Source organism: Pundamilia nyererei, unplaced genomic scaffold (genome assembly GCF_000239375.1).
Source record: "Pundamilia nyererei isolate P.nyererei 1_Seehausen unplaced genomic scaffold, PunNye1.0 scaffold00098, whole genome shotgun sequence".
NCBI lineage: Eukaryota > Metazoa > Chordata > Actinopteri > Cichliformes > Cichlidae > Pundamilia > Pundamilia nyererei.
Genome location: NW_005187499.1, coordinates 842,897 through 866,788, shown reverse-complemented (window position 1 = coordinate 866,788; position 23,892 = coordinate 842,897). Strand labels below are relative to the sequence as shown.

General features: G+C 43.7%; 1 protein-coding gene across 1 annotated transcript in view; it reads right to left on the bottom strand.

Moving 5' to 3' along the window:
* cdh24b (cadherin 24, type 2b) overlaps window positions 1-23,892 on the bottom strand; it is a 155,740-nt gene that overhangs the window by 84,754 nt on the left and 47,094 nt on the right. The window contains exon 2 of the mRNA XM_005740228.1: window positions 14,322-16,129. Within this exon, the coding sequence (XP_005740285.1) occupies window positions 14,322-15,830 (1,509 nt within the window). The 5' untranslated portion in view covers window positions 15,831-16,129. The remainder of the gene's footprint in view (window positions 1-14,321; window positions 16,130-23,892) is intronic.

Here is a 23,892-nt window from a genome sequence, read left to right as displayed (position 1 = left end):
CAAATCCATTTAAGGCTGACCTCTCACCCTTATCTGTTCTTCCAAGATTAATAGGAAAGTATAATAAGGGAATGCATTTAACCACATAATGGCTATGGGTAATTTATGGCTACAGAAACGTGTGAAAATAACCAAACAATTTTATATATAACACAACTGGCTATCACCATATTTCACATCAGAATGATATGACATCTCATAACTCGTACATTTCATATCCCTCTGATATACCATCAAATATATCAAGAGCCAAACAATATGAAGCCACTGGCCACAAAAGCCAAATTTACTGTTGTGTCACCTCTGCTTGCAGAATGATTTCAGCCTGATAAGCTGCCATTCCCATTTTCTTCACCGCCTCTTGTGTATGCAACACCCAGCCTCCCCAGACTCCTAAATCTCTTCAATTACTTATATTATCATAAGGTAATATGCTTATACTCATATACTCAATTTCACATTTTTGCAATAACCATAAATCATGAAGCGAGGAGGAAAAGTACTCTCTGCCAACCTCTAAATCACTTAAATAACTAATATCCCGTATACACAATTTCACATTTCTGCTGCACAATAAATCATAAAAACACCAGGAAAATGTGTTTTTTCCACAGCTGTGCATTAGCCTAATGAATGTGGATGTTATTCCCTACAACTTCAGTGTGTGTGTGTGTGCGTCTGATGTGCTTGTGTGCTTTGAGGCTAAGATGGTGGTTAGGTTACAGTAATAGAAAAAAAAATTATAAAGTGCGGTAAATCAGGTGGCGGCTCACGTGAAATGCCGATAGGCGTACACCACCGAGCCCTGTGATTGGCAGTGGGGTTCAATTCCCAAACACATCAGGAAACGTCTGCAAGGTCACGCAGGCAGGTGTGAGAATACCGACCCGTCTCCTGTTGAAGCTGTAAGAGGGGAAGCTATTCATCTTGTGCATGGTGACTTCAAGAGAGCCAGAGGTCTATGGGACCACCACCAGCTCCAGCAGTCAAATTCTGCAGCAAGGCTGGGTGAGGGTAAAAAGGGAGGGGTTACCGTTGGTGGGTGAGTGGGGAGGGGGGCAGCTGAGGCTGAGCCAGCTCCGTCATATCAGCCGGGGAGTGTCAAGCAGGGCAGAGGGTAGAGGGTCAGCCAATCGATTTGGAGCAGGCCCACCGATTCGGAGAGATGTCTAAAGAAACGGGCCGATCAGGGAAAACGTCAGGAAAATTAATTTGGGACAGAGCCCACATGAGTTCAGAGAGCCCGTTTGAAATGAAACTATGCCTTGTGGCCAGCTTACCTACCACCGCAATATCATTAGTTTTGCTTGAGGGTATGTGTAAGCATTTATGTGTGCACGCAACTGTGCATGTGTGTCTTACTATACGTGACCGTTTTAACAACAGGCCTTCCAGGTGAGTATGTGAGTGTGCCGGCCCCAGTAACTTTAAAGAAAGAGGTGTAATGACTGCGAGTCTCCTTGTGCCCTGGCTGAACCTCCACTTGGCACAGTTCTAGCACAGAGTGGACAGCGAGCCAAGGCTTGACTGAGAAAATGTGTGTGTGTGTGTGTGTCTGAGTCTGTGTTTGTGTGCCACTGAGAGCCTGTGGTGACTGACCTGGAGAGAGAAGAAACCATTGAGGGAAGGCCAGGAAGTGTGGGAAGGTTACTAAAGCACAGCGCAGGGCTAAGGCCAACATCTGCAAAGCACTAATAACTAAAATCAGTAAGCGTTGATGGCTCTGCCATCATCAGGTGTCTTAGCTGTCAGTCCCAAGAGGAGAGCAATGCAACTCCATTTCTGCTTGTGAGACGACAAAGGAGAGCAAAGCCTAAGTAAACCAAACAATAAAATACATTCAGAGCACAAACTGCATGTGAACACCTGGCCTGGTCTGTCCTATTCAACCCTCTGTGATACACAGAAAAATAAAAATTAGCCTTTGAGTTATTTATATAGGTAATATTATTCTTTAAAAGCTGTCTTTAATATGAATGCTTCTGTTTTGTGTAATTGCCCACTAGTCTGCAGCATCGGTGTGCAGAACTCTCTTAAAACTCCTTGAGCTGCAGGATATTTGGTATTTAAATCTGTAAAGTATTGACCGGACCAGCCCATAACACCACATTTTTTTCTTTTTGAGCCTTGTCTTGGTGCAGTTACTTGTGCATTTTGGATCATTATCCCATTGAAAGGTTCCACTTCTTGTTCGGCTACAACTTTCAGACAGATGGCCTCACATAATCTTCAGGCGCTCAATCATATGATGGAGAATTCATAGTAGGATCAATGACTGCAAGCTGCCCAGTCCCGGAGGCAGCAAAGCAACCCCCAAAACCATCCCATTTCCACCATCATGCTTCACAGTTGGCACGAGCCGCTTCTCCTGAAAAGCTGTCTTTGATCTGTGCCAGACATGTCTTCTGTTACTGTGGCCAAACAGCTCAATTTTGAATGTGGCCATCCAGAGTGCTTTAAACCAAAAGGCCTGGTCTTTGCTTTAATGTTCACTGGCAAACATTTTGTTTAGCTTTCTTCTGGCGCACCTCCCATGCAGGTTAAATTATGTGCGATAGGGTTCGTGCAAACTACAGTGTGCTCATGTGTTGAATCTGAATCAAGAATCCAAATCTCCAATTTGATTCAAATTTAACAGATCTGAAGATGTATTATGTGGGACACACTAGGCCATGTTTTTTTAATCTATTTAAAGTTGCAGTAGATAGAAATTTAAGGAAGGGAAGCAAAACACCAAAAAGAAAATTGAAAATGGATAGCCCTACTTCTGCAGCTGCCCCCTCTAACGTGTTTGTTCTGAGCCCCACCACATATGGGCGTGTTTGTCTTTCCTTTATACGTGCTAAAGTATGTCAGCGCTTACAGCTGGTGTGCAGGAAGTCTTTTTCTATTTTTTTGTACAGTGACATCAAACAATCATGTGGCCTACACCGGCTTTAATTTATGAAAATGTAATTTTTATGTGTAATCTGATGACTGCACCACTGAGGACCAAGTAAGGATAAGTGGCAATGTATTTAATGACTCTGAATTTATGAATAATTCCAAGTTTTGTGAGGGAAATCCTTAGGGGGTATCTTTACGATTGATTGGTTCAACCAATTTCATTTAATAAAAGCCTCTAAATTCAGGACCGTGTTGTCTCTTGTTGTTGACGTCTAAATTATTGTGGGTTTTTCCTGCTAATCCATAATAAAATAAGCCATCACCACATCATCACCCACTAAAATGTGTTTTTACACCAGCAGCATTTAAATGCACAGTTGTTACCAGCGTCACACACAGACAAATCAGATTCAAAATGATAAACATAAGAATGAATTATGTCAGATTATGTTGTCCCTGATCAGATTAGATCAGGCTACAACAGATCAGATATGCAGTATAGCGTCATAACTAGCTAAACAAACACATGATGCCCTAGTTGTATAACCGGGCATTAGTGGATTCAAACGGGATGTAATAATTCCTTAATAATCCCTAATAAATCACTGACCGTATTAAAATAAACCAAATAGACATTTGTGTTATATTTAAGTTAATAATAACACTGTATTGTAAATGCAGGCACGTAGAAGGTGCCAGAGGAAGGACACAACTATCACCTAGTCCACATGCCTCACAGTGGATTGAGGGGGGATTATTACCAAACTGGGGGGATTACATAATCTGGCAAAAAATGCTGTTTTATTGTAATTCGGTCATATCACCTGACAAGACAACTGCTTGTGCCTTGCCCCGTCACATTTGCAGCAATTATTTTGTGAGTCTTAACCAAACAATAACAAAAATAAGACAAGTTAATTATCCATAACTGTAAGCCAGAATCCCCACAAAGCCAATAATTGTCATGATGAGAAAACACCCGCTACTAGTCTCAAGCAAACCATTAGAACAGCATAAAACAACCGCAGCCACAACAAGAACGCAGGCAGTGTTTCACCCGGTGGGCCTCGCACACACACACACACGCGCATCCAGGTGCATGCCGATTTACACAGCGCTCTTTCGGCTGTCCTGCTCTCCACTCTAATCAATGCAGACACACATAAGAACACCTTCCAATTATGCAGAGGCACTCAAACACAAGACCCAGCCCGCTCCCCAGAAATGTGAGCAGCATACAGCGAGACCCTCAGGAGCACTTGCGACTTCAGAAGGCGAAACCTTCGCATGGAGACGGGTTTGAAATTCCGGCTGAACTTTCAATCAAATCCGTGGAAATTCTCCATTTTTTGTTTGACGCTCTCAGGAAACATGTCAGACGGTATTGAAACGAGTCCCCTCTGGCTCCCTGTCTGTTTGTCTTGCGCCGAAATGAGGTTCAAACACGTCATGAGAAGCCGCAGTTAATTGTTTAGCATCGATCCGCCATCGATTGTGCATAGAAGTTTGGTTAGTGTCAGTCGGCGCGTTAATTCGGTTGTGGTGTGGACACGCTGTCCTGTTCCCGTTTGATCTAATATAATCTGTCTCTGGAGGGCATGCTGTGTGGCCTCGAAGAACGCAGAACAGTCCTCTGTCACACACACACACTTCCTCCTGCTCGCACACTTCCTAACAGAGCATTTATTATTCATCATTATTAGACTTTTCCTTTAGCACGATAAGCTCCTCAATGCATCTCGCCACTGTTGTCTTCCTCCGCAATACATTATTCAGGACAAAACTGTGCTTTTAGCCTCGGAGTATGCAAATCCCACTTTTGATTATCATAATCAGCTGATGTATGAGAGCGAGAGTGTGTGTATGTGAGTGTGTGTGGCGGCTAGTCAGATGATTGTTTGTGTTTTATTGCTTCAGTGCTCCACTCTAGTGTTGTATACTTCACATCATATTTTTTAGCCGAGGGAGACGAGCTTGGAAAAGGCCACTGGAGGCTTAACTCACTGCTGTACATTTAAAGGGCAAATCGCCCACATATATGCCACCGCGTGCCACTGCCAAGAGGAATGGCTTTTACCAACTTGGAACCAAGGAGCCTGCGTGCATTTGTGTGTGCGTAAAGTGGGCAATAATGAAGGGAATTTTCAAGCTCTGTTTATCATCCTGTTTGTTGCAGTTACTGGTGTCGAGCTGAAGGATTGCCTGAGGAATGGCTGACAACGTCTTACATGTCAATAGAGAATATATTACAAGAAAACTTGAATAAGTTGAATCATAGTTTTACTATATTGATAGCTCCCTGCGTTTTTCTCTGAGATACAGATGGTGTATCTACACCACGAGAATCAGGTGTTAGTCAAGTGTTAGTTTACTCAATATACATAGAAAGCATAATTTTTTTCAAGAATAATACATGATGTTCTCACAATTGCTCTTAAGATATACCAGTAACAGAAACAGGAGATACAATATAGCTTCTAAAGTGTATGTGTTTTTTGGGATGTAACCAGCTAGTTGACCAGTTAGATTAAAAGGTTTCCAGTTCAAAGGCGTACTGGCATATTTTAAGACATCTAAGAAGTCAAATCACCAGTTAACCTAACCCCACTAGCTGCATGTCTTTAGGGAAGACCTGGGGGAGAAAATGCCTGTTTTTTTCAGGCTTGCTACTCAGGATGCATTAAAAAAAAAGTAACATGAGTACCCCTGTGTGATTCTATCCTCATCCTCGTTCACCTCTGTTCCCCTCTCCCATCTGTGGCCAGCTCCAACCAGCTCCCTCTGCCCTCCCTCCCACGGCCTCCTGCGTATCTCACGCCGACCTTAATCTCATCTCCTGACGTGCCCTCGCCATGCACCCCCTCACCTTTGTAACCGAGCCTTTTGCCCGCCTCACAGCCTTTTCACACCAGCTGTGCGTCAATAAAGAGGAAGTATTCAAAGAAATGCACATGGAGATCTGTTTTTTGTTTGCTCACAAATCACATAAATACAGTTTTTATCATAAATTTTAGTTTTCAAGCCTTAAATTAACTGAATCTTAGTTGTTTGTATAGGTTCTCAGTCACTGAGGTCATGGTAATCTAAGGTAATCTTTCCAAACACGTTAGACAAATCTTAATTGCTATTAACTACAATTCTCTGTGTAGCTATAAGAAAATCTTGTTTTGAAGTCTCAAAGTTCAGCATTTCTGCCACTGCCACAATGTCTTTTGAAAGACATTAGGTCACAAGTGATGTGTGGATTCAACTAAATAAATGAAGTCACAATTGAACCATGCAGCAGAGAAACCACACCCCACAGTGTAACCTTTTTATGTTTTGCTCTAAAACTGACTATACTTTCCAAAAACAAGCATCATGCTTTATTAAAAAGACCTGGAACTAGCAATTTAGACCATAAATTTATTAGGAGTGAGCTTACTGAGATGGAAAAATCAATTTCCCAGAATTTCTTGGGAATTTTTTTCTTGTTGTTTTTTGTCCAATGTTAGTCATTAAAGCTCATACATGTTTAACCTCCTAAGACCCGAACTCTTCCACGGCATGCATTTTCAATTTCTCTTTGATATTTGGGCTGATTGGGGCCCGATGTTTGTAAAAACAAAGAATTACCAGATTTTTTTTTTACCTTATTTTTGTTTTTAAGAAAAATAAGAGCCACATATGAGGATATTTGTTTAAAATTTTGATAGAACAGTAGCAGTATAATGTCCTCGTAAGTGGATATCAGGCCCATGTAGGGCAAGATTGAGTATTTTGGTCTAAATAACCCAAAATGTGATGTCCACATATGTGGACGCCAGGTCCTAGGAGGTTAAAGCACTTTAAACTGGTTTGACTTTTCAGACCCAGAAGCTGCTCCCATCTTCTTTATACAGTGTATATAAGTCTTAAACATATCATGGACCCACATTTTACAACTCTTACAGTCTATCTTCTTTACAGACCAACAGCGCTGCTTGAGTAGCTGTGGGCTTGTTTGGCACACGATAAAAGTGATTTATTTTCTTTTTAGGTCAACAAAACCTGACTGGAGTAGACTCATGTGTGGCCAGTTACTGTATATGACTGAGCAGAAATGAATGTCCTGATTATGAGGAAATGTGTAAGACATTTTGGGGATGGCAGCTTTGCTGCTTTAACAGTAACGTGGCCGTCTAGGCTAAGGAAGCTAAAATTCAGTGCTCATGCAACAACCTCATTTACAAACAGCATTAATGTTCACATGAATAGAGAAGTGCTTTTTTAATTTAATGCTTTAATATTAGTAATGTGTTAATGTTACGGGTTTACAGGTACAAAAATCAAATTTGAGCAGCCAACAGGTTCACAGCAGGATGACTTCTGTCACTGTAACTACCTCCTGTTCTTTTCTCTCACTCAGTTCCTTTCAGTCATGTGTCGTCTCCTCTTCTTTAGCCTCCTCTGCCCTCCACTGTTGCCCATGCCCTCAGCTCTCTGACTCATGGGCTCCTTCAGGGCCACGGGGAGAAGTGGAGCGCACAGTCTAGGCCAAAGCATAAATATTAGCTCAAGGTCACGGTCACAGAGCTCACACTGGGCTATGCATAATCATGAATTCAGCTCCTGCACAGCCTTCTTCCCTTCATACTCCACCACTTAAACTCTCACTGTATTTCTCACCATTGACACCGACTAACCTTGTAGGGTTAACCTCAGGTGATGGAGCATCCCCGGCTCTAATTTTTTGCTTTATTTTAGGCCGTTACACTCCTTTACGGGTTGTTAAGGTTACACAAATGCTAGCCGATATTTCTGGGGTTACCTCCAAATGTATTTTTATATTAAGTTAAAAATGTTCTGGATGTATTCTAAAGGGGGCTCATACACTCCCTGAGATAAAATACTGCCATCTTCACATCCGGGAGAATGATGCTTTAAATTCAGATACTTGCTTTGCTGATTTGTTCGACATTATCCCGAGATGAAACAGGGGCTATAAAGGGAGCAGGGAGATTGGAAGTAAAAGAAGAGAACGGTGGGCTGTGTTTCCTTTGAATTCCATCTTTAATAGACTCCACAGCTTCTCCTCTTTTCTTCCTCTTCTTTCCCCTTGTAGCCTTGTTCCTTCCCTCCTCCTGTCTATTATTTTCTCTATGTGATCCTGCACCCACTCAGCACTGAGACACATTTAAATCTGGCCTCCACAGGGGCTTGCAATAAAATGGTATTTAACTGCATCCTCAATTCCCTCCTCTCTCTCTCCTGCTCTCTTGTATTTTCCTCGTTGTAAACCCTGCACGTCCCTGCACTGATGCCCTGCCTCTTTTCATAACCCTCTCCTCGTCTCCCCGGCCCGTCTTCCTTCCTCCGACTCGCTTCAGGCCTCGACGGGCTGCGAGGTCAGCTTCAGAGACGTGTGGTCCTTCCCCCTCCTCTCTTTTTCCTTTAACTGTCTCACACGTTCTTCCCATCTACCAATTGTCAGCCATTAACCTTTCCTCACTTTCCACCACTTACATTTTTCCCCTCCCTCCCTCTGCTCCATATATCCTCACGCCATTAACGCCGCCGTACGTCCCCCTCTCTGTAGTCTCTCCTACTTTTCCCCTGCACATCATCCCCTCTTTGTCCTGCATGGTAATCTTGCTCTGCTCTCCCTCGTTGTCTCACCCTCCCCTCTTCCCTCCCTCCCTGCACTGTAGTCACTCTCTAATTGCTGTCTCACCCCTGCTGTGCTCGGACCCGGAGGCTAAATGATTTCTACAGGGAGAGTGGAAGCACAGGAAAACACCGAGTCCTTTTTTTAATAACTATTGATGAGTGTCTTGTCAGGAGGCATGTGTGTGTGTGTTTACAGTTACAATTGGCCCTCCTATTGGCACCATCACACGCTCTTCTCATCTTTTGTCTGCCTCTCCATGCCTCTTTCCTCTCTCATTCCTCCAGACTCATGAGAGAGCCTTTTATCTGCACACTTTTATTTATAACTTTGAAGCATGGCTCACGAGTTTTGTGTGTGATGTGTTTCTGCAGCGACGGAGTGTGTTTTACCTATTCTTGATACAAATGTGTATTTAGAATCTACAAGTGTGCGCGTGTTTGTCTATTCCACAACTTCTATGCATGTCAGGGATGGAACGAAGTGTCTGTTTACTGCAGAAGTAGTGAAGCTTTCACTTCAGGCACACATATCACATGTGCAGTAGAGTTCATTAAGTAGGACCCAGTTGTTGACACAAAGAGAAACTTTTGTTCGACTTTAATTTAACAAAAATCAACTACTGAAATCCAAAAGCAGAGAGACAGCAGAAGGAAAACAAGGAATACAAGCCACCACAACCTGACAAAAGACCAAGACTGACACACACACACACACACACACACACACACACACACACACACACACACACACACACACACACACACACACACACACAAAGTGAGGGATAACAAGGCACAGGTGAACTCATTTGAGACACGGAAAGAGAGGATTGAAGTAAAAACAGAAAACCACATGAGGAAGTAAACTTTAAAAAAAAGAAGCTAACACTAACAGAGATACCGAGAATAAACTCAGACAATGTGAAATGCAGAAAAAGAGAACACAGGAGGCACACAGAGAAGAAAGACGCATAGGAGGAGCAAAATAAGAACTGAGCTTTACGATAATAAGCAAGGATCAAAAACAGACGGTGGTGAAATGCAGGAATAGTACAGTGAGAAGTATTGCGTCACATATAAAATTACAGTTAAGATTCGAACATTTCAGGCCAAATTTGATCCAATGAAATGTTTCCCATGAGTCCACGCCTACGCTACCTGAATCCATTAGCAGTAAAATACATACTATCTATATATTTGTTTGCCTTGTGTTTGTATGTAGAGCCTGTGAGATACCCAGTAACTAAAGCTGTGAAATACACTGCTGAAAAAAGATGAAAGGAACACTTTTTAATCAGAGTGTAGCATCGACTCATTTAAACTTGTGAGATATTGATCTGGTCAGTTAAGTATCAGAGGGGGTTGTTAATCAGTTTCAGCTGCTTTGATGTTAATGAAATAACAACAGGTGCACTACTACACTACTGGTAGCATGAGGTGATACCCGGACCCTACAGAGGTTGCACGGGTAGCCCAACTCCTACAGGATGGCGCATCAATACGTGCCATAGCCGGAAGGTTTGCTGTGTCTCCCAGCACTGTCTCAGGAGCATGGAGATTTCTGGAGACAGGTAGTTACTCGAGGAGTACTGGACAGGGCCGTAGAAGGTCCTTAACCAATCAGCAGGACAGGTATCTGCTCCTTTGTGCCTTTTGTAGCACTGCCAGAGCTACAAAATGACCTCCAGCAGATCACTGATGTGAATGTCTCTGACCAAGCAATCAGAAACAGACAACATGAGTGTGGCGTGAGGATCCGACATCCTCTAGTGCACCCTGTGCTCACTGCCCAGCGCCGTGGTGCCAGATTAGGATTTACAGAATACCAGAATTCTCAGCCCACCACTGGCAAACTGTGTTTTTCACAGATCAGAGCAGGTTCATGTGACAGATGTGAAAGGATCTGGAGAAGCCAGGGAAAATGTTTTGCTGCCTGTTACTTTGTCCCTGGAGTGACACAAAGACTAGGTAGGCTAGGCAACGGCAACATGACTGCCATTAGGTATCAGAATGAGATGCATGACCCTACCCTGCCTGGCCTCATGTATGCCAGCAAATCCTGGAGGATGAAGGAACTGATACCTCGACTGGCCCCTGGTTCGGTCCGTCTAACGCCACCAGGTTGCATCTCAGACCGTCTAGGAGCTCAGTGATGCCCTGATCCAGAACTGGGACAAGATCTCCCAGGTCACCATCAGTTGTCTCGGCAAGGCCACACAAACCATTTTGAGTTGGTGCAATGCAATTTTGGTAAAATGGACTAAATTGTTTCATTTTTTCACTTGAATTCTTTTGTTTCTAACACATTACTTAGTCTATATCGGCATAGATATCCAGCATGATTGTTCTATGGAGAAATAAAGTGCTTTCAAAATGTTCCTTTCATTTTTTTGAGCAGTATAGTTTTATCATAAAAGAGAAATACTGCATGCAGCTGAATAAATGTACTTGTAGCTAATGAGGAACAAGCTTTGCAAGAGTGAAAATTAGAGAAAAAGCATGCATACTAAGAATTAACTTCGTCTGACAACCTCATTCTCACCATTGCATCACACCGAGGATTTCCTACAAGCACTTCTCCAATATCTCGTGTGCGCATGTTGCACCCAGAGGCTCAGGTCTTATCATTAGCAGGACAGTCGGTAACTAACTGTTTTATTTATATATCTTAAGATGCCCCGAGGCAGGGGGAATCTTTTAAATGCACTTTGCAGAGCAATTTTTAGTAGTGAATGTTAATGATTCAATATAATGATGAGAAATGACTGGTATTGTTCAGCATGTCAGGAGCTAAAAGTATCTAATTACTATTTCACACTGATGCCTACATGTTATAGATTCCTGCCATGCCCTAGTGTGAGCGCCATGTATAGTACAGACAGCAATGTTAATTGCGTATTACCAGCATATTTCACTAACTATGAATTATGTATGCTCATGATGATGTAAATGATATGCTAATGAGGACGATAGCCTAAGTCCACTTCCTGTTGCGCTGGTGAATTATATATGCACGTTCACCAACACACCAGGCCTCACATACGCTTACGCTGTTATCGGGGTGAAGACGGGGCAAGAAGGAATTTCCTAACAGAGAGGAAGAAGCTGCTGTATATGTCACGTTTTCCCCCCGCATGAGGTGTTAGGGAGTTTGCATTTCAGCAGCGAGAGAGTAAGGGGAGAAGAAAAGCTAATCAGAAAAGGGGCGTTTTTTTGTTTTTTTTTAATCCCAGCTCTGCTGAGGCGCCTTTTCTCCTCAAGAAAAATCTGTGTTTCTTTCACACAGCCTCTGCAATCACTTGAAACCCCATTACAGACCATGTGACAGCATCAATTAAATTCACAATTATCATGGGGCAGAGACACTCCACTGTGAGAAAATATAGTAACATGGCAGCGTCTGCAAGTGTGCACACGTGTTTTTGTGTGCCTGTGCATGCCCGTGTGTGTGTGTGTGTGCAGGGCTCTGCATGGGTGTAAGAGAGACATAAAGAGCGAAAGGGTGTTTGTAGAGAGCAGAAAACTGACTCAGACAGACCGCTGAAAACCTTTTGCCCTTTTAGGCAACTCTAGTGAACCTGAAAACTTGCATCTCTGAGAGTGCAGAGATATTTCAAGCAACAGCTGATGGATAGATGAAAGCTCAGCGACTGCTTCATTTTATATTCTCTTTAGATTGATGAACAGATTAGCACTTTTTGTGACAGAGCTTCTGAAAGTTTGAAATCAGAGGAAGTGCTCAAAACTGCGCCCAGCGCTGTGTCCACAGAGTTGCCCCCTCCACCCCCTCCACACCACCAATTCATTATCAGTTTAGCAGCAGGGCCTTTGTCTCCTATTGACATCACAGATTAGACTCTTGGCTCTAGTTTCCAGCTTTAGTAGAGATTTATTTGGAACAAACTGTCCAAGATCACACAAAAATCCAGCATGAATCAATGTCACAAGGCGTATTTTAAAACAAGCCCGCAGAAAAACACCTTCACATGACCACGATTTGCGTAAGGACAGTATAGTTGGTTTTAGGCGAGATGCGTTGTTTTGAAACAGAGGCAACAGTATTTGCAGCTGACTGAGCCTGATTTTGGACTGGGCTAGGTCTGGCAGGTGGAGCTGTTTTGGCCTGCACAGTCAATTTCTTCACACTTCTCCATTAAAACACAATCAGGCCCTCAATAGGGTAAAAAAACCCACAAAAAAAACCCCGACAAGCGCGCATTGATCTCTCTACCTATAGAGCTGGCCTACACTGGGCCAGAGCGGGAGATTAAAAATTCATAAGCGTATTAGGATCTATAAGAGCATTATACATGTGTGCCGCCACTTGTCTCATACAGTAGGGAACTAATCATACGCATCTCTAACCCAGTACACACAGATACACAGTCACAATAGTGTTCTGGGTGTACTCCAAGTGTCAGCACTATCATATGGGCATGTGTGTGTGTGTGTGTGTGTGTGTGTGTGTGTGTGTGTGTGTGTGTGTGTGTGTGTGTGTGTGTGTGTGTGTGGCCTGGCGTTGTTCCCTCCTTGAGTGCCATACAATGTGCTGGCATAAATACCTGCTTGACACAGCAGATTGGCACTAATGGCTTTACACGCAGTGCCATCTGTAAGCTGGACCGTTGGCTCTTACATCTTCTCCAGTGCTTCCCAGCATTCCACTCAGACCTTCATCAGTCACAGCACAAAGCAAAAGGAGCCACATTAAATATTAGCTAAACATCAGGGAGGCTTGCGCACAAAGCCCGCGAGGTCCTGCCCATCTGCCTGCACCTGGATATTAAAACCTAAAGATGCAATGTGATGTGGGTCTTTTCAGTTCAACGCACCTCCCACTGAGCTGAAGCTCTGAACTTGAAGCGCTCACACACACAAACACGCACACCGGCTTCTCACAGCCTACAGCAGTCACACGGGGATCATTACTATTCATTTGCTCAGCAAACTGGCCACACAGGCTTATAAATTAGCTCATCTACCGCAGCTGGGTACTGAGACAGTTGGCGCATGCTGAGGACTGAGAGCGCAGCCATTACAGTGCAGGGCTCCGAGACACCTTCTGTCCACTCGACGTGACCTCTTCCACGCTCGTCTGCTCACTCTTTAAAAAAAGGGAGAGGGGAGGTGTGTGTGTGTGTACTGGGCAAGACACAGTCAGTCAGTGATCTAAATAAATTGCAGACCTGAGCAATAGGACTGTGCTGAGGGCGAATGCGGTGATAAATCCTGTCAAAGCAAGTATAAATCAGTCTGAATGAAATAGCATTAGGAGGATCTTGCAGGCCTGAGACCAAGAGCGAGGATAGCTGACAGGACTGACCTACAGGGAAATGAGGGAACACTCGGACTACTCTCTTGCTCTCTGCCTTCCGGGGAGGATCAATGGTGGAAGGAAAAAGTAAAGCTATTAATTCGCCTGGATATGTCAATTCCCATTGGCTGCTGTAGATTGGTTGTGATCATGACGAGCCCCCTGGGCTCACCTGATCGGGGGCTTTTGTTGCGCCTCGGTACTTCATAGATTCATTGGCGTTTTTACAGCTACCTGGAAGGTACCATATTGGAGGAAAGTAAATCAATTCCAATTGCGAGATTATAACGATGCACAAAAAAAAAAAAAACTTGGAGCGTGACTATGGGGCTAAAGTATGCTAATGATTTCTTGTATGAGATGTGTAACTGAAACGAGGACCTTGGGTTAAATAAGCCATGTAAGAGACTTGTAACAGTGTCTTAAATATCCATAAAACATTCATAAAACAGTTCACAGCCCTTGTAAATGATGAATGAAGTTTTTTCCTTACCCGGCCAATGAGCACAGGTTCCGGCCCGGCGTATTCTTCAATCACAAAGAACTGGTTCCAGATCCAGCTCCTCCTGCTGCGAGACCGTGACCCCTTCACCTCCATGCGATCGCGCTCCTCCTCTTCCACCTCTGACTCTGCTTCTTCAAATACGAGGCCCTTTGCGTTTTTGGGATCCGCGCCGTGCATCTTGGCGTCTTCCCCGATGCGGCTCCATTCGTGAGCAGGGTGGAGCCTCAGGACATGACTGCTGTTGACAAGTTTGTTGTCTTCATCTGCGGAGTACTGAGCTGTGCTGAGATCTGTTTGAGCAGTGTGAGCTGACTCTGTTAATGGGTCTCCACGGGACTCTGCTGCTCTGTTCCCCGGTCTCACTCCCAGGGGTTGCATTGTCAGCACAGACGGAGGAGACTCATTTGTTTCAGAGGGAACGTACAGCGGGAGATGTTTTGTCGATGTGAATGGCCGTTCTGTTTGGCTGATCATTACTTCCTTCTCAGGGCTCAAACTGACCTCGCTGCGAGGTGTTGACAGGAAACGAGCAAAGTGTTTGCTCTTGCTATCGCCGCTATCTGAACCCTGTTTTCCCAAGTTGTCCTGCCCTTTACTTAAAGCTGGCTTGACTTCACTTAGCGGATTAATACGAGTGTCAGGGCCCCGGTCCCGATTAAGATCTGTAGTGGCGACTGGGCTGGCATAAGGAAACGCAGTCTGATTATCATATCCCACATGAGACTGAGTGACAGCTATATCTTGTCTCGGCACTTTCTGAGGCTCTAGCTGTCCGTGATTAACGTCAATCAAATCTCGCTTCCTGCTCCGACTGCCCTTGCTCGGAAAGCTCAAGCTGGGAACGCTCTGCATTTGGGAATTGACAATCCTAACCAGGTTGTCTTTTGAGAGCAGCTTCAGCACCCCGTAACTGCCAGTGAGGTTCAGCTTTCGGCTCGAGTCTATGCTGAAACCTTTCCCTGGCACGCCCGTAGTATGGACGCTGAAATCAGTCCTGCCTTTGGACCTGGAGCCAGATTTAAACTTGGTTTTATTAGAGTGAAGATCTGGCTTATGATGAACTGTGAAAGTTTTCTCTGACCTCCCTGTTTTGGAAGAGTCAGCATTCTTGGTGTTGTTTTTGACTTTCTTCCCATCCTGGGTAAACTCCTTGCTAGCGGCCAATGTGCGCGGGGCCACAGAGTCAACCTCGCGCTTGGGCTTGAAAGTTTGTCTCTCCTTATTAGCTACAGATGGGGCAGGATGATTCTGCAACATCTTGGAGTAAGAAAAAGATCCGGCGTCGCTCGCCTGCTCGTGGCTAATCAGGTTTCGAAGAGTAACCACGGGCATTGCATTCGAATCCACGTTCGCGTCCATAGAACGGCTCTCCCCCAGCTTCACCACGTGCGATCCGCCCACTCCTCTCCTCCGTAAAATTTTACTGGCTGAGGCACCTCTCGCAAGCCCCTCCCACAGACACAAGGACACCAAGAAGAGAAAATTTCTCGTAATCATCTTGTCTTGTGGTGAGATGTCCTAATTGGAGACAGGTTTGCTTTGAGGCAGGCCTTGTTTTCCGGTTGTCTTCATTCTCTCCTCTCCTTTCCCTCTCCTCATGCCCTTCCTCTCACTCTCCCATTATATGCCCTTCACACCGAGCTGGAGGGCAGGTGTCAGTCACTCCTCTCCTTTTTGTTTTTTTTCCAGCTGCCTGATATCTCCCTCTATCTCACCAAGTTTCTCTCCGCTGCTTTTTTTCCCTCCACTCCTCTCGTCAAGTGTCTCATTCAGTTTCCCGCCGAGGGTTGAACACCCTGAGAGAAAAGATAAAGATAATTAAGTTAAAACTTTAATCATTGCACTGTGTTAATTAAAAGTGGAGAGGCACAGACAGGTAGAAGAAGTCACTGACAGGCAGGACAGACCTTTTAACAGTGCAGCAATCACAATTTCACAAAGGCCTTTTTTAGGGCAAGAACGCAATTCAATTTATAGCTTCATAATCACTGAAATGTTTTACGCGAGACAGACAGGGACAAAGCTATCACCGCGGTATTGTATATGGAAAGGTGATAGAGTAACTCTTATTAGATATTGCTTTGAGCATTTATTAATGGGAACAACTGTCAAGGATTTCAGATTGCAGTGGAAGGAGACCAGCTATGACATGAAGTTAGATTCATGTTATATTAAAGTGTGATTAATTACCCCGATTGATACTGTCTTTTGATCAGTCAGTTAACATTTCCATTCAGATGCAAGCCGTAGACGTGGATGCACTTTGTTGCATGTCGGGCCCCGAGCGATCTAAAAGGTTGGTAAACATCTGAATCTCAGCATGTCTCTCAAGCACTCAAGCCTCAAATGGAAATCCTACGCCAAATCAAAATGTCAGATATCAATCAGTGTGCTTGTTTAAAGATAAGAGCAGGAGCCCTTCAGTAGTGTTTCAGTAACATCAGCCCACGCATCTGACAAGTCAATAATGTGACTATTTCCCAGATTGCATTAACATAAAAACCTTTTTATTGCTACTACGCGTGCAAAGGCAGACGAGCATGTGTACAGTGTAATTCAACTCCAAATGCCAGTGATTCGCTAAAACACTTTCAAGATGTTGGAGAAATCGCGTGAGATAGAATAACGGTCAAAACCAAAGCAGCGGGGAGCGATGTAACATTTTAGTTGCTGGTATGCCGCTCTGACACAGCAATTCAGTCGTGTCAATTCAATAGGCATCTTTGATTAATAAATCCCATAGACTGTAGATAAAAGATCGGCACAGTTGTGTCACTTTAGCATTATTATTGTTTGATTGTCTTTTTGTTTTGTTTTGTGTGTGTGTGTGTGGTGGGGGGGGGGTTTAGTTATTAGCCAATGTTAGGAAGATTAGCAAGCTGGATCCATAAATCCATATTTGATTCACACAAACACAAACAAATTATTAAAACACTTCTAAATATTCGACTTTCTCTAACCAATAATTGGAGCTAAAACTTCTATCACTTTATAACTGGATTAATTATACATTAACAATAACAGACAAAAAGGCATAAACAGAGCGAATTGGTCCAACTCGGACATTAAAGACAGGGCTACAAAGACCAAGACTGCATTAAAGAATGGACGTTTGAACATGTGAGTCTATGGGGACACCCCACGTGGACATCACGGCCACATTTCACGGCTTCTTGGTAAAATTCTCACATCTTTCAAACACTTGATCCCAAGTCCTTAACATCATTCTCGAGGTCATTTTCTTTCTTCGGGATCATGGAAGACAAACTACAACAATTTTAAATCATGAATAGTAATCTCAGTAAACACGGAACAGACTGTGGAAAGCGTGTCCTTTGCAGTGATGTTGTCCTGTGGGCTAATCCAGCAAATGCTACAAAACTGCATTTAAAGTTTACACATGCTGTGTATGCTGTGTGTTGTGGATTAAGCAGTGGCAGTTTCCTCTTGCCCTGTGCAGTGTGGTGTGGTGTGTCTGCGTGTATGACACTTGCTCCGCTGTGGCACAGACAGACCCTGTCAGCACATTCACTGGGGCATGACTGAAGTTGGGATGTTCCTCCTGGAATAGTTTTCACCCTTTTCCTCTCTCATCTTCCTCTCAGCTTCCTGTCTCCCAGCACTCTCTTTCTCTAAGTAAACCTTTTTGATGAACTGTAGAGAGCACCCTCCCCCCCATCCCCCACCCACCCACCCAGTCCTCTGCTTTTTTCCCACCTCTCCCACTCGCCACCTGTCTCTTCTACGGCCTATCTGTAAATCTCCCTCTATCCACTCTCTTAACCTGCTATTGTTTTAGTATCCCGTCCTCTCCTCGCTCCCTTCCATCATCTCCTCCTCTCTCTCATTTGTGTCAATCACAGTGCTGTCACTGTGTCCCTCACCCTCACTGCACTCAGGCTTCAATCATTCAGCCAATCTCATTCTTGGGCCTTGCAACATTGGAAGTGACAGGTGTCTCGCCGGATACCATGTTGATGACAGGCTACAACACCGTAATTGTGCATATAAATCCTGTCAACAAATTATCAAATGCAGCGAATAATATACATCCCGCACTTACACAAAGTAGCTGCAAAATGCTGGGGGGATTTTTACAGAATAATTCATATATAAAGCGCTCGTTACCAAGGATGCGAGGCCGGGTATGGCCGAGCGTTATCTCAAATGTACAGCATGAGGAGGTGATCAGGGGTGAATTCAATGACAGAGCTCCGCTTCTCCCGGAGGAACTTATCAGCTGGGAGTTTGATGGCCAGGCAATCATTGCCACGGGCACCTTGTTAACAAGCCCGGGGCAGGTGGCGGGATGAGGGGCAGAATAGCAACATGGCGCTCGCCAGCTGAGCACAAATTTAAAACATTTTCGCGTGGGAGGTTCTGTCAATGTGACGTTTTCCTTTGAAGCACCACTTTCATTCTTTTATCTTTTTACAGCATTTTCAGAAGGAGAGAATTCCCCAGAACCGAGTCGACGCACTGATATAATGTATTGATCTATGTCACAGCCTTTCACATTGTGCTGAGCACCTTGGGGAGAGCTTCTGTTATGCCATTAACCTGGGTGTATCAGCCTGTGCAGCTGTAAGTAAGGATAATTGGGTGCTGCAGTTTGAATCACAAGGGAGCTCATATTTCCTCATTAGAGTTTTATAATGTAATATGGCGAAACTGCTGTTTTCATCCTTGTGAAACCAGCATGGATCAGGACGGGGATCTCAACCATAGCCTCTACTAGGATTTCAGGAGTAAATAAGGATGATAAGGTCATACTGCTCGCTGCTTCAGGGAGCTCTGGCTTCCTAATTAGAGTTTTAGAAAATATATAGTTGAGGTACATTCTCAGAGTTTCCAACTGTACTGTATTCCTGCAGCAAGTTTCTCAGTGAACTGATTAATTGAGGCCATAAATATCTTAATTATTTTCCCTCTACTGGTCCCAGCCCACCTAAAACTCCAATGATCTTTTAGTTCGTTAGTATTGGAGGCAGATTCTTGCCATCGATTGCAAGCTGTCACCAACTTAACAAGACTGAAAATTTTAATTACAATTCCCCCTCTTGCTTTCTGTCTATCCTTTTTTTCTCCCAGTAGCCCCTGGAGAGGTAGAACACCACCACAGGAGCAACACGGCCATCCAAGCCTTCTCCACAACCATGAGCAAACCCAGACATGCCAAGCCCGGTTGACTAAACATTCTTTTTAAAAAACTTACTCATTTACATGCACGCACAAACCTCACAAAGCCTTATTCATCCACACTGAATTCTCCCTGAAAACACAGTATATATCTGGGCAAGTGTGAAAAATAAAGAAAGCTCTGGGGACTCCCTGTCTGGACACAATAAAGTCAAAGAGAAGAAAGGGAGCGCTCTTTCACCAGGAGGGAAGAGAAAACGCACCCATCCCCAAAAGAATTATGCATAGAGTAACAAAGGCTAACTCTAGGGGGAGGAGGGCAAAAATGAAGGAAAAATAGGAATGTTTGGTGGAATGGTGGAGCGCGTGTAAGCATCTGTGTGAGAAGAGGATGCGAGGTGCTGATGGGTGGCTGCTGCAGGGAAGCGGGGCCCTCCTTGGAAGACCAACCAGGTAGTTTTGAAGTGCAAAGCGCCATAAAGCAGCTCCGTCCTCGCCTTGAGGTTTGGCAGATAAAAGCAGACCTGTCAGAGTGTGAGGAGGTGAAGAGCAACAGAAGCTTTCATCTGTTAATGTATGAATATCTTTTTCGCTTGTGTCCCCAGCCTTGTCTCTATCGCACCCTTACTGATATACTGACAGCAGGTGCTAACCTCTCATGGGGGGTGTACAGCACGAGCCTACGGACACAAAAACGCTCCAGAGGCTATTTTATGGAGTGCAAAGAGGGAAACAAGTGCAAGGCAAACAATGTGACAACCCTATTTTTTTGTTTTCTTTTTGTTCCTTTTTTTGCAATAAAAAGCAATGCTATGAATTTACAGTTTTGCATGGCTTCAAGAGCTGTGAAATTCAGTCCACTTAGGGGTGGCTGTTTCCCTGTTGGTGAGATTAAGACTAAAAATACTCAGTATAAGAGAGCGGCAGCAGGGGTTTTTGGATTTGCTAGGCTTTCAGCTAGATCAATGGGGTTACAATGAAAGGCAAGAGTCAGAGCTTGTAGAACATAAAGCAAGAATGCGGCTATTTAAAATACAGAACATGCAGCGAAAACAGCAAACACGAGACGTGAGCGTTCGCTCGTGTTGAATTATCTTTACAATAATGCACAGAAACGTCTGGAAGCAGCTTCTCATAAATCCATCTGTGATTTGTGCTTAGTAACTGGGTCCACTTGTCACCTTGGCACTTTGTATGTCGCTGTTCTCGCTTGCACACACTTGTTCCCTGAGAAGGCAAATACGAAAAGCACAATTCTAACCTGTAATCCAGGAGCGGTGTGCAAACCAAATACTGTATTTGCACAGTGTACTAATTCAGGAGGTGGAGAACACAAAAAGAAATTTGTTTTCACAGGAGGTAGAGAAACTCCACCCCCACCCCACCTCCAAAAAAAAACAACAAAAAGAAAAAAATTAAAGATCCAAACTGCTGCTGCATTACAGGTAAGTATTGTACTGCAGTCTTGTGCTGAGAAGGAGCTGACATTAAGAGCACTGAGGTCAGCTACCACCTAAATCCAAGCTGCTGAATGCCTGCCCTATTATGACACAAGAGTAAAAAGCCAGTTACACCAGCCCAGCATCCTATTTGGTCATTTAGCAAAACGCAGCTGGAAGTCCGTTTTGTAATTGTGTTTTGTGTAAGAATGCAACTTAGAAGCTGCCCCTTTTTCTCAAGTAATATTTTTCCACACGCTCCACATAGAGTGGGGGAAATAATTATTTGATCTCCTGCTGAAGTTTCCTCACTTACAAAGAAATGAACCATCTCTAATTTTTTATGGTTGTTTTCTTTTAATGGAGAAAGACTGAATAACAACCAAAAACATAGAAAAAAAAACATATTACATAAAAGTTATGAATTGATTTACATGTGGTGAAATTAATATTTGTTCCTCTACAGCCCAGCCAGAACTCTGGCTCTCACAGATTGGCTGTCAATCAATCAATTACAGATAATCCTGATCTCAACATCTTATGCGTATAAAGCACACGTCCACAGAATCAGATTTGTCCATACTAATCTGTACACCACCATGGCAAGACTAAAGAGCTGCCAAAGGACATCCGGGAAAAGATTGTACCTGCACGAGGCTGGAATGGACTACACGAGGATTCCCGATGTATAAAATGGCCAAATAGCTGCCTGTTGCCTGGTGCTCCATGTGGATCAGGTCAGAAATACACAAGAGGAACTTGTTTCTTCAGAGAAAACAGTTGAGACCATAGTCACCAAGAACACCATTGGTAACACACTACACTGTAAGGCAGGGGTGGGGAACTCCAGGCCTCAAGGGCCGGTGTCCTGCAGGTTTTAGATCTCACCCTGGGTCAACATTCATTACCAGGCCTCTGGAGAACTTCAAGACATATTGAGGAGGTCATTTGAATCAGCTGTGTTGGATCAAGAACACATCTAAAACCTGCAGGACACCGGCCCTCAAGGCCTGGAGTTCCCTGCCCCTGCTGTAAGGGGTTGAAATCTTGCGGTGCCCAGAAGGTCCCCCGTGTCAAGGACATCCATGTATCGGCTCGTCTTAAGTTCGCCACTGAACATGTAAATGATCCACAGAAGGCTCGGGAGAAAGTGCTGTGGACAGATGAAATTAAAAAAAAATTTTTGGCAGCGATGTGGCCCGCTGCTGGAGGAAGAGAAAAGTTGAGTATAACCTAAAGAAGGACAGAGGTGGAAACATTATTCTTTGTGGCACAGGGTACAGGAAATCTTTGAACCTCCATCTTTCAGACAGAACACTGAAGGATTGTGGATGGATCTTCCAGCATGACAATGACCCAAAACATACCGCCAAGTCAAGAAAGGAATGGCCAAAGAAGAAGCACATTAAAGTCATGGAGTCTGTCTCCAGACCTCAGTCCTATAGAAAATCTGTGGAGGGATCTGAAGCTTTGAGTTGTCAAAGGATTTAGAGTAAAGAGAAGTGGGCTAAAATCCCTCCTGAGATGTGTGCAAACTTGGCGACCAATTACAAAAAACATCTTACTGCTGTGCTTGCCAACAAGGGTTGAAAAATAGTGCCAAAGTAAATGTTATACCCACATCAGGCAACTTTATCTAGCTGCCCTGGAAGTCTTTTTTTCTCCATCAGATCACAGTGATGTTGGGTTAGGGAAACACCACTGTTGTTTCAGAAGTGGCAAGTGCTGTTTTGCTGGAATAAGTTTGATTTTAAGCCCCACACATGAACTGTAAAGCAATTTTACTCCAAACTGCAACTTTCATCATGTGATGCGCACAAGTATTTCATATATAATTAATCATTGCAAAAATAGCAGCTGCAAAATGATCTTTCATGCTCTGTGGAACCAAAAACAAGGAAGTGAGAGGAATCCAGGGTAAGCTTTAGCAACTTTAATAGGATTGTATGGAGTAGCATCTTTAGACATATATTATTCAATTTTCATCCTTTACATCTGCATTTAATTTAGCTATACAACAGTTAAGGCAGCCGGCATCTTTGTGCGAATATTCAATATTCTCTACACAAATACTGCAACCAGTTTCAATTTAGAGATGTAAATATTTACACGGGTACAAACAGATCGAGCTCTACTGAGCACAGCAAATGTGAGGCCCGCTGCTGCTATTGCTGCTGCTGCTTTATCTTAAGCTACAGTATATAAACTGTGAGAGGTGCAATAAAGATCAAATAAATCTTGACAGGAGACAGTCCAGAGAATCACAGTGCCAGGAGACGTGCCAGTAGGGTCATGACAGGGACAACATTTGTGGCCTATATTTTACTGCTTTGGCAATGGTTCAAGTAGTTCTAAGTCTGATTTGTCTGGCCATAAGGTAAAGTGCTGGCTAAGAGCTTGTGGATATACCAACAGTGACAGCACTGACCCACTGAAGGACTCTGATTTACTGCTAAATTCTGCTCACCGTTCAGGCCTTTTAAAACTATAAATTATGCATAAAAAGCAGACTGTGTGCATTATTGCTAAAAAGGCCAAAATTAACACTGTGCCAAATGCTTTATTTTATTCGCGTCTCTCTCAGCTCTTTGAAAAACGTCGACACCCATCCATTCCATACCCCCACACCCCACCCGACCCCACCACTCTATGGCCTTAATGCGGACGTGCTTGTGACTGTCATGTCTAGATTCTGCATGTGCATACTACTGCATACTTCCTTATGCTTCCTCTGTGTGTGTGTGCATGTTAGGTGTTTTATAATACATCTAAAGTTAGCTGGTAATATAGTTAAAGTTAGTTAGTGACAATTATTTTCTGGTTTATGAATCAGCACCAAAGTAAAACCTTAACTAACATATTCAGCTCTTGTCAGGGTGGCTGATACCGCTGTCCGCATCATATGGCTGCAACAAATTATTATTGTGTCACTGGACTATAACAGCATCTGACATCTACCTTTAGGCCTTTCCGCTGTTTCG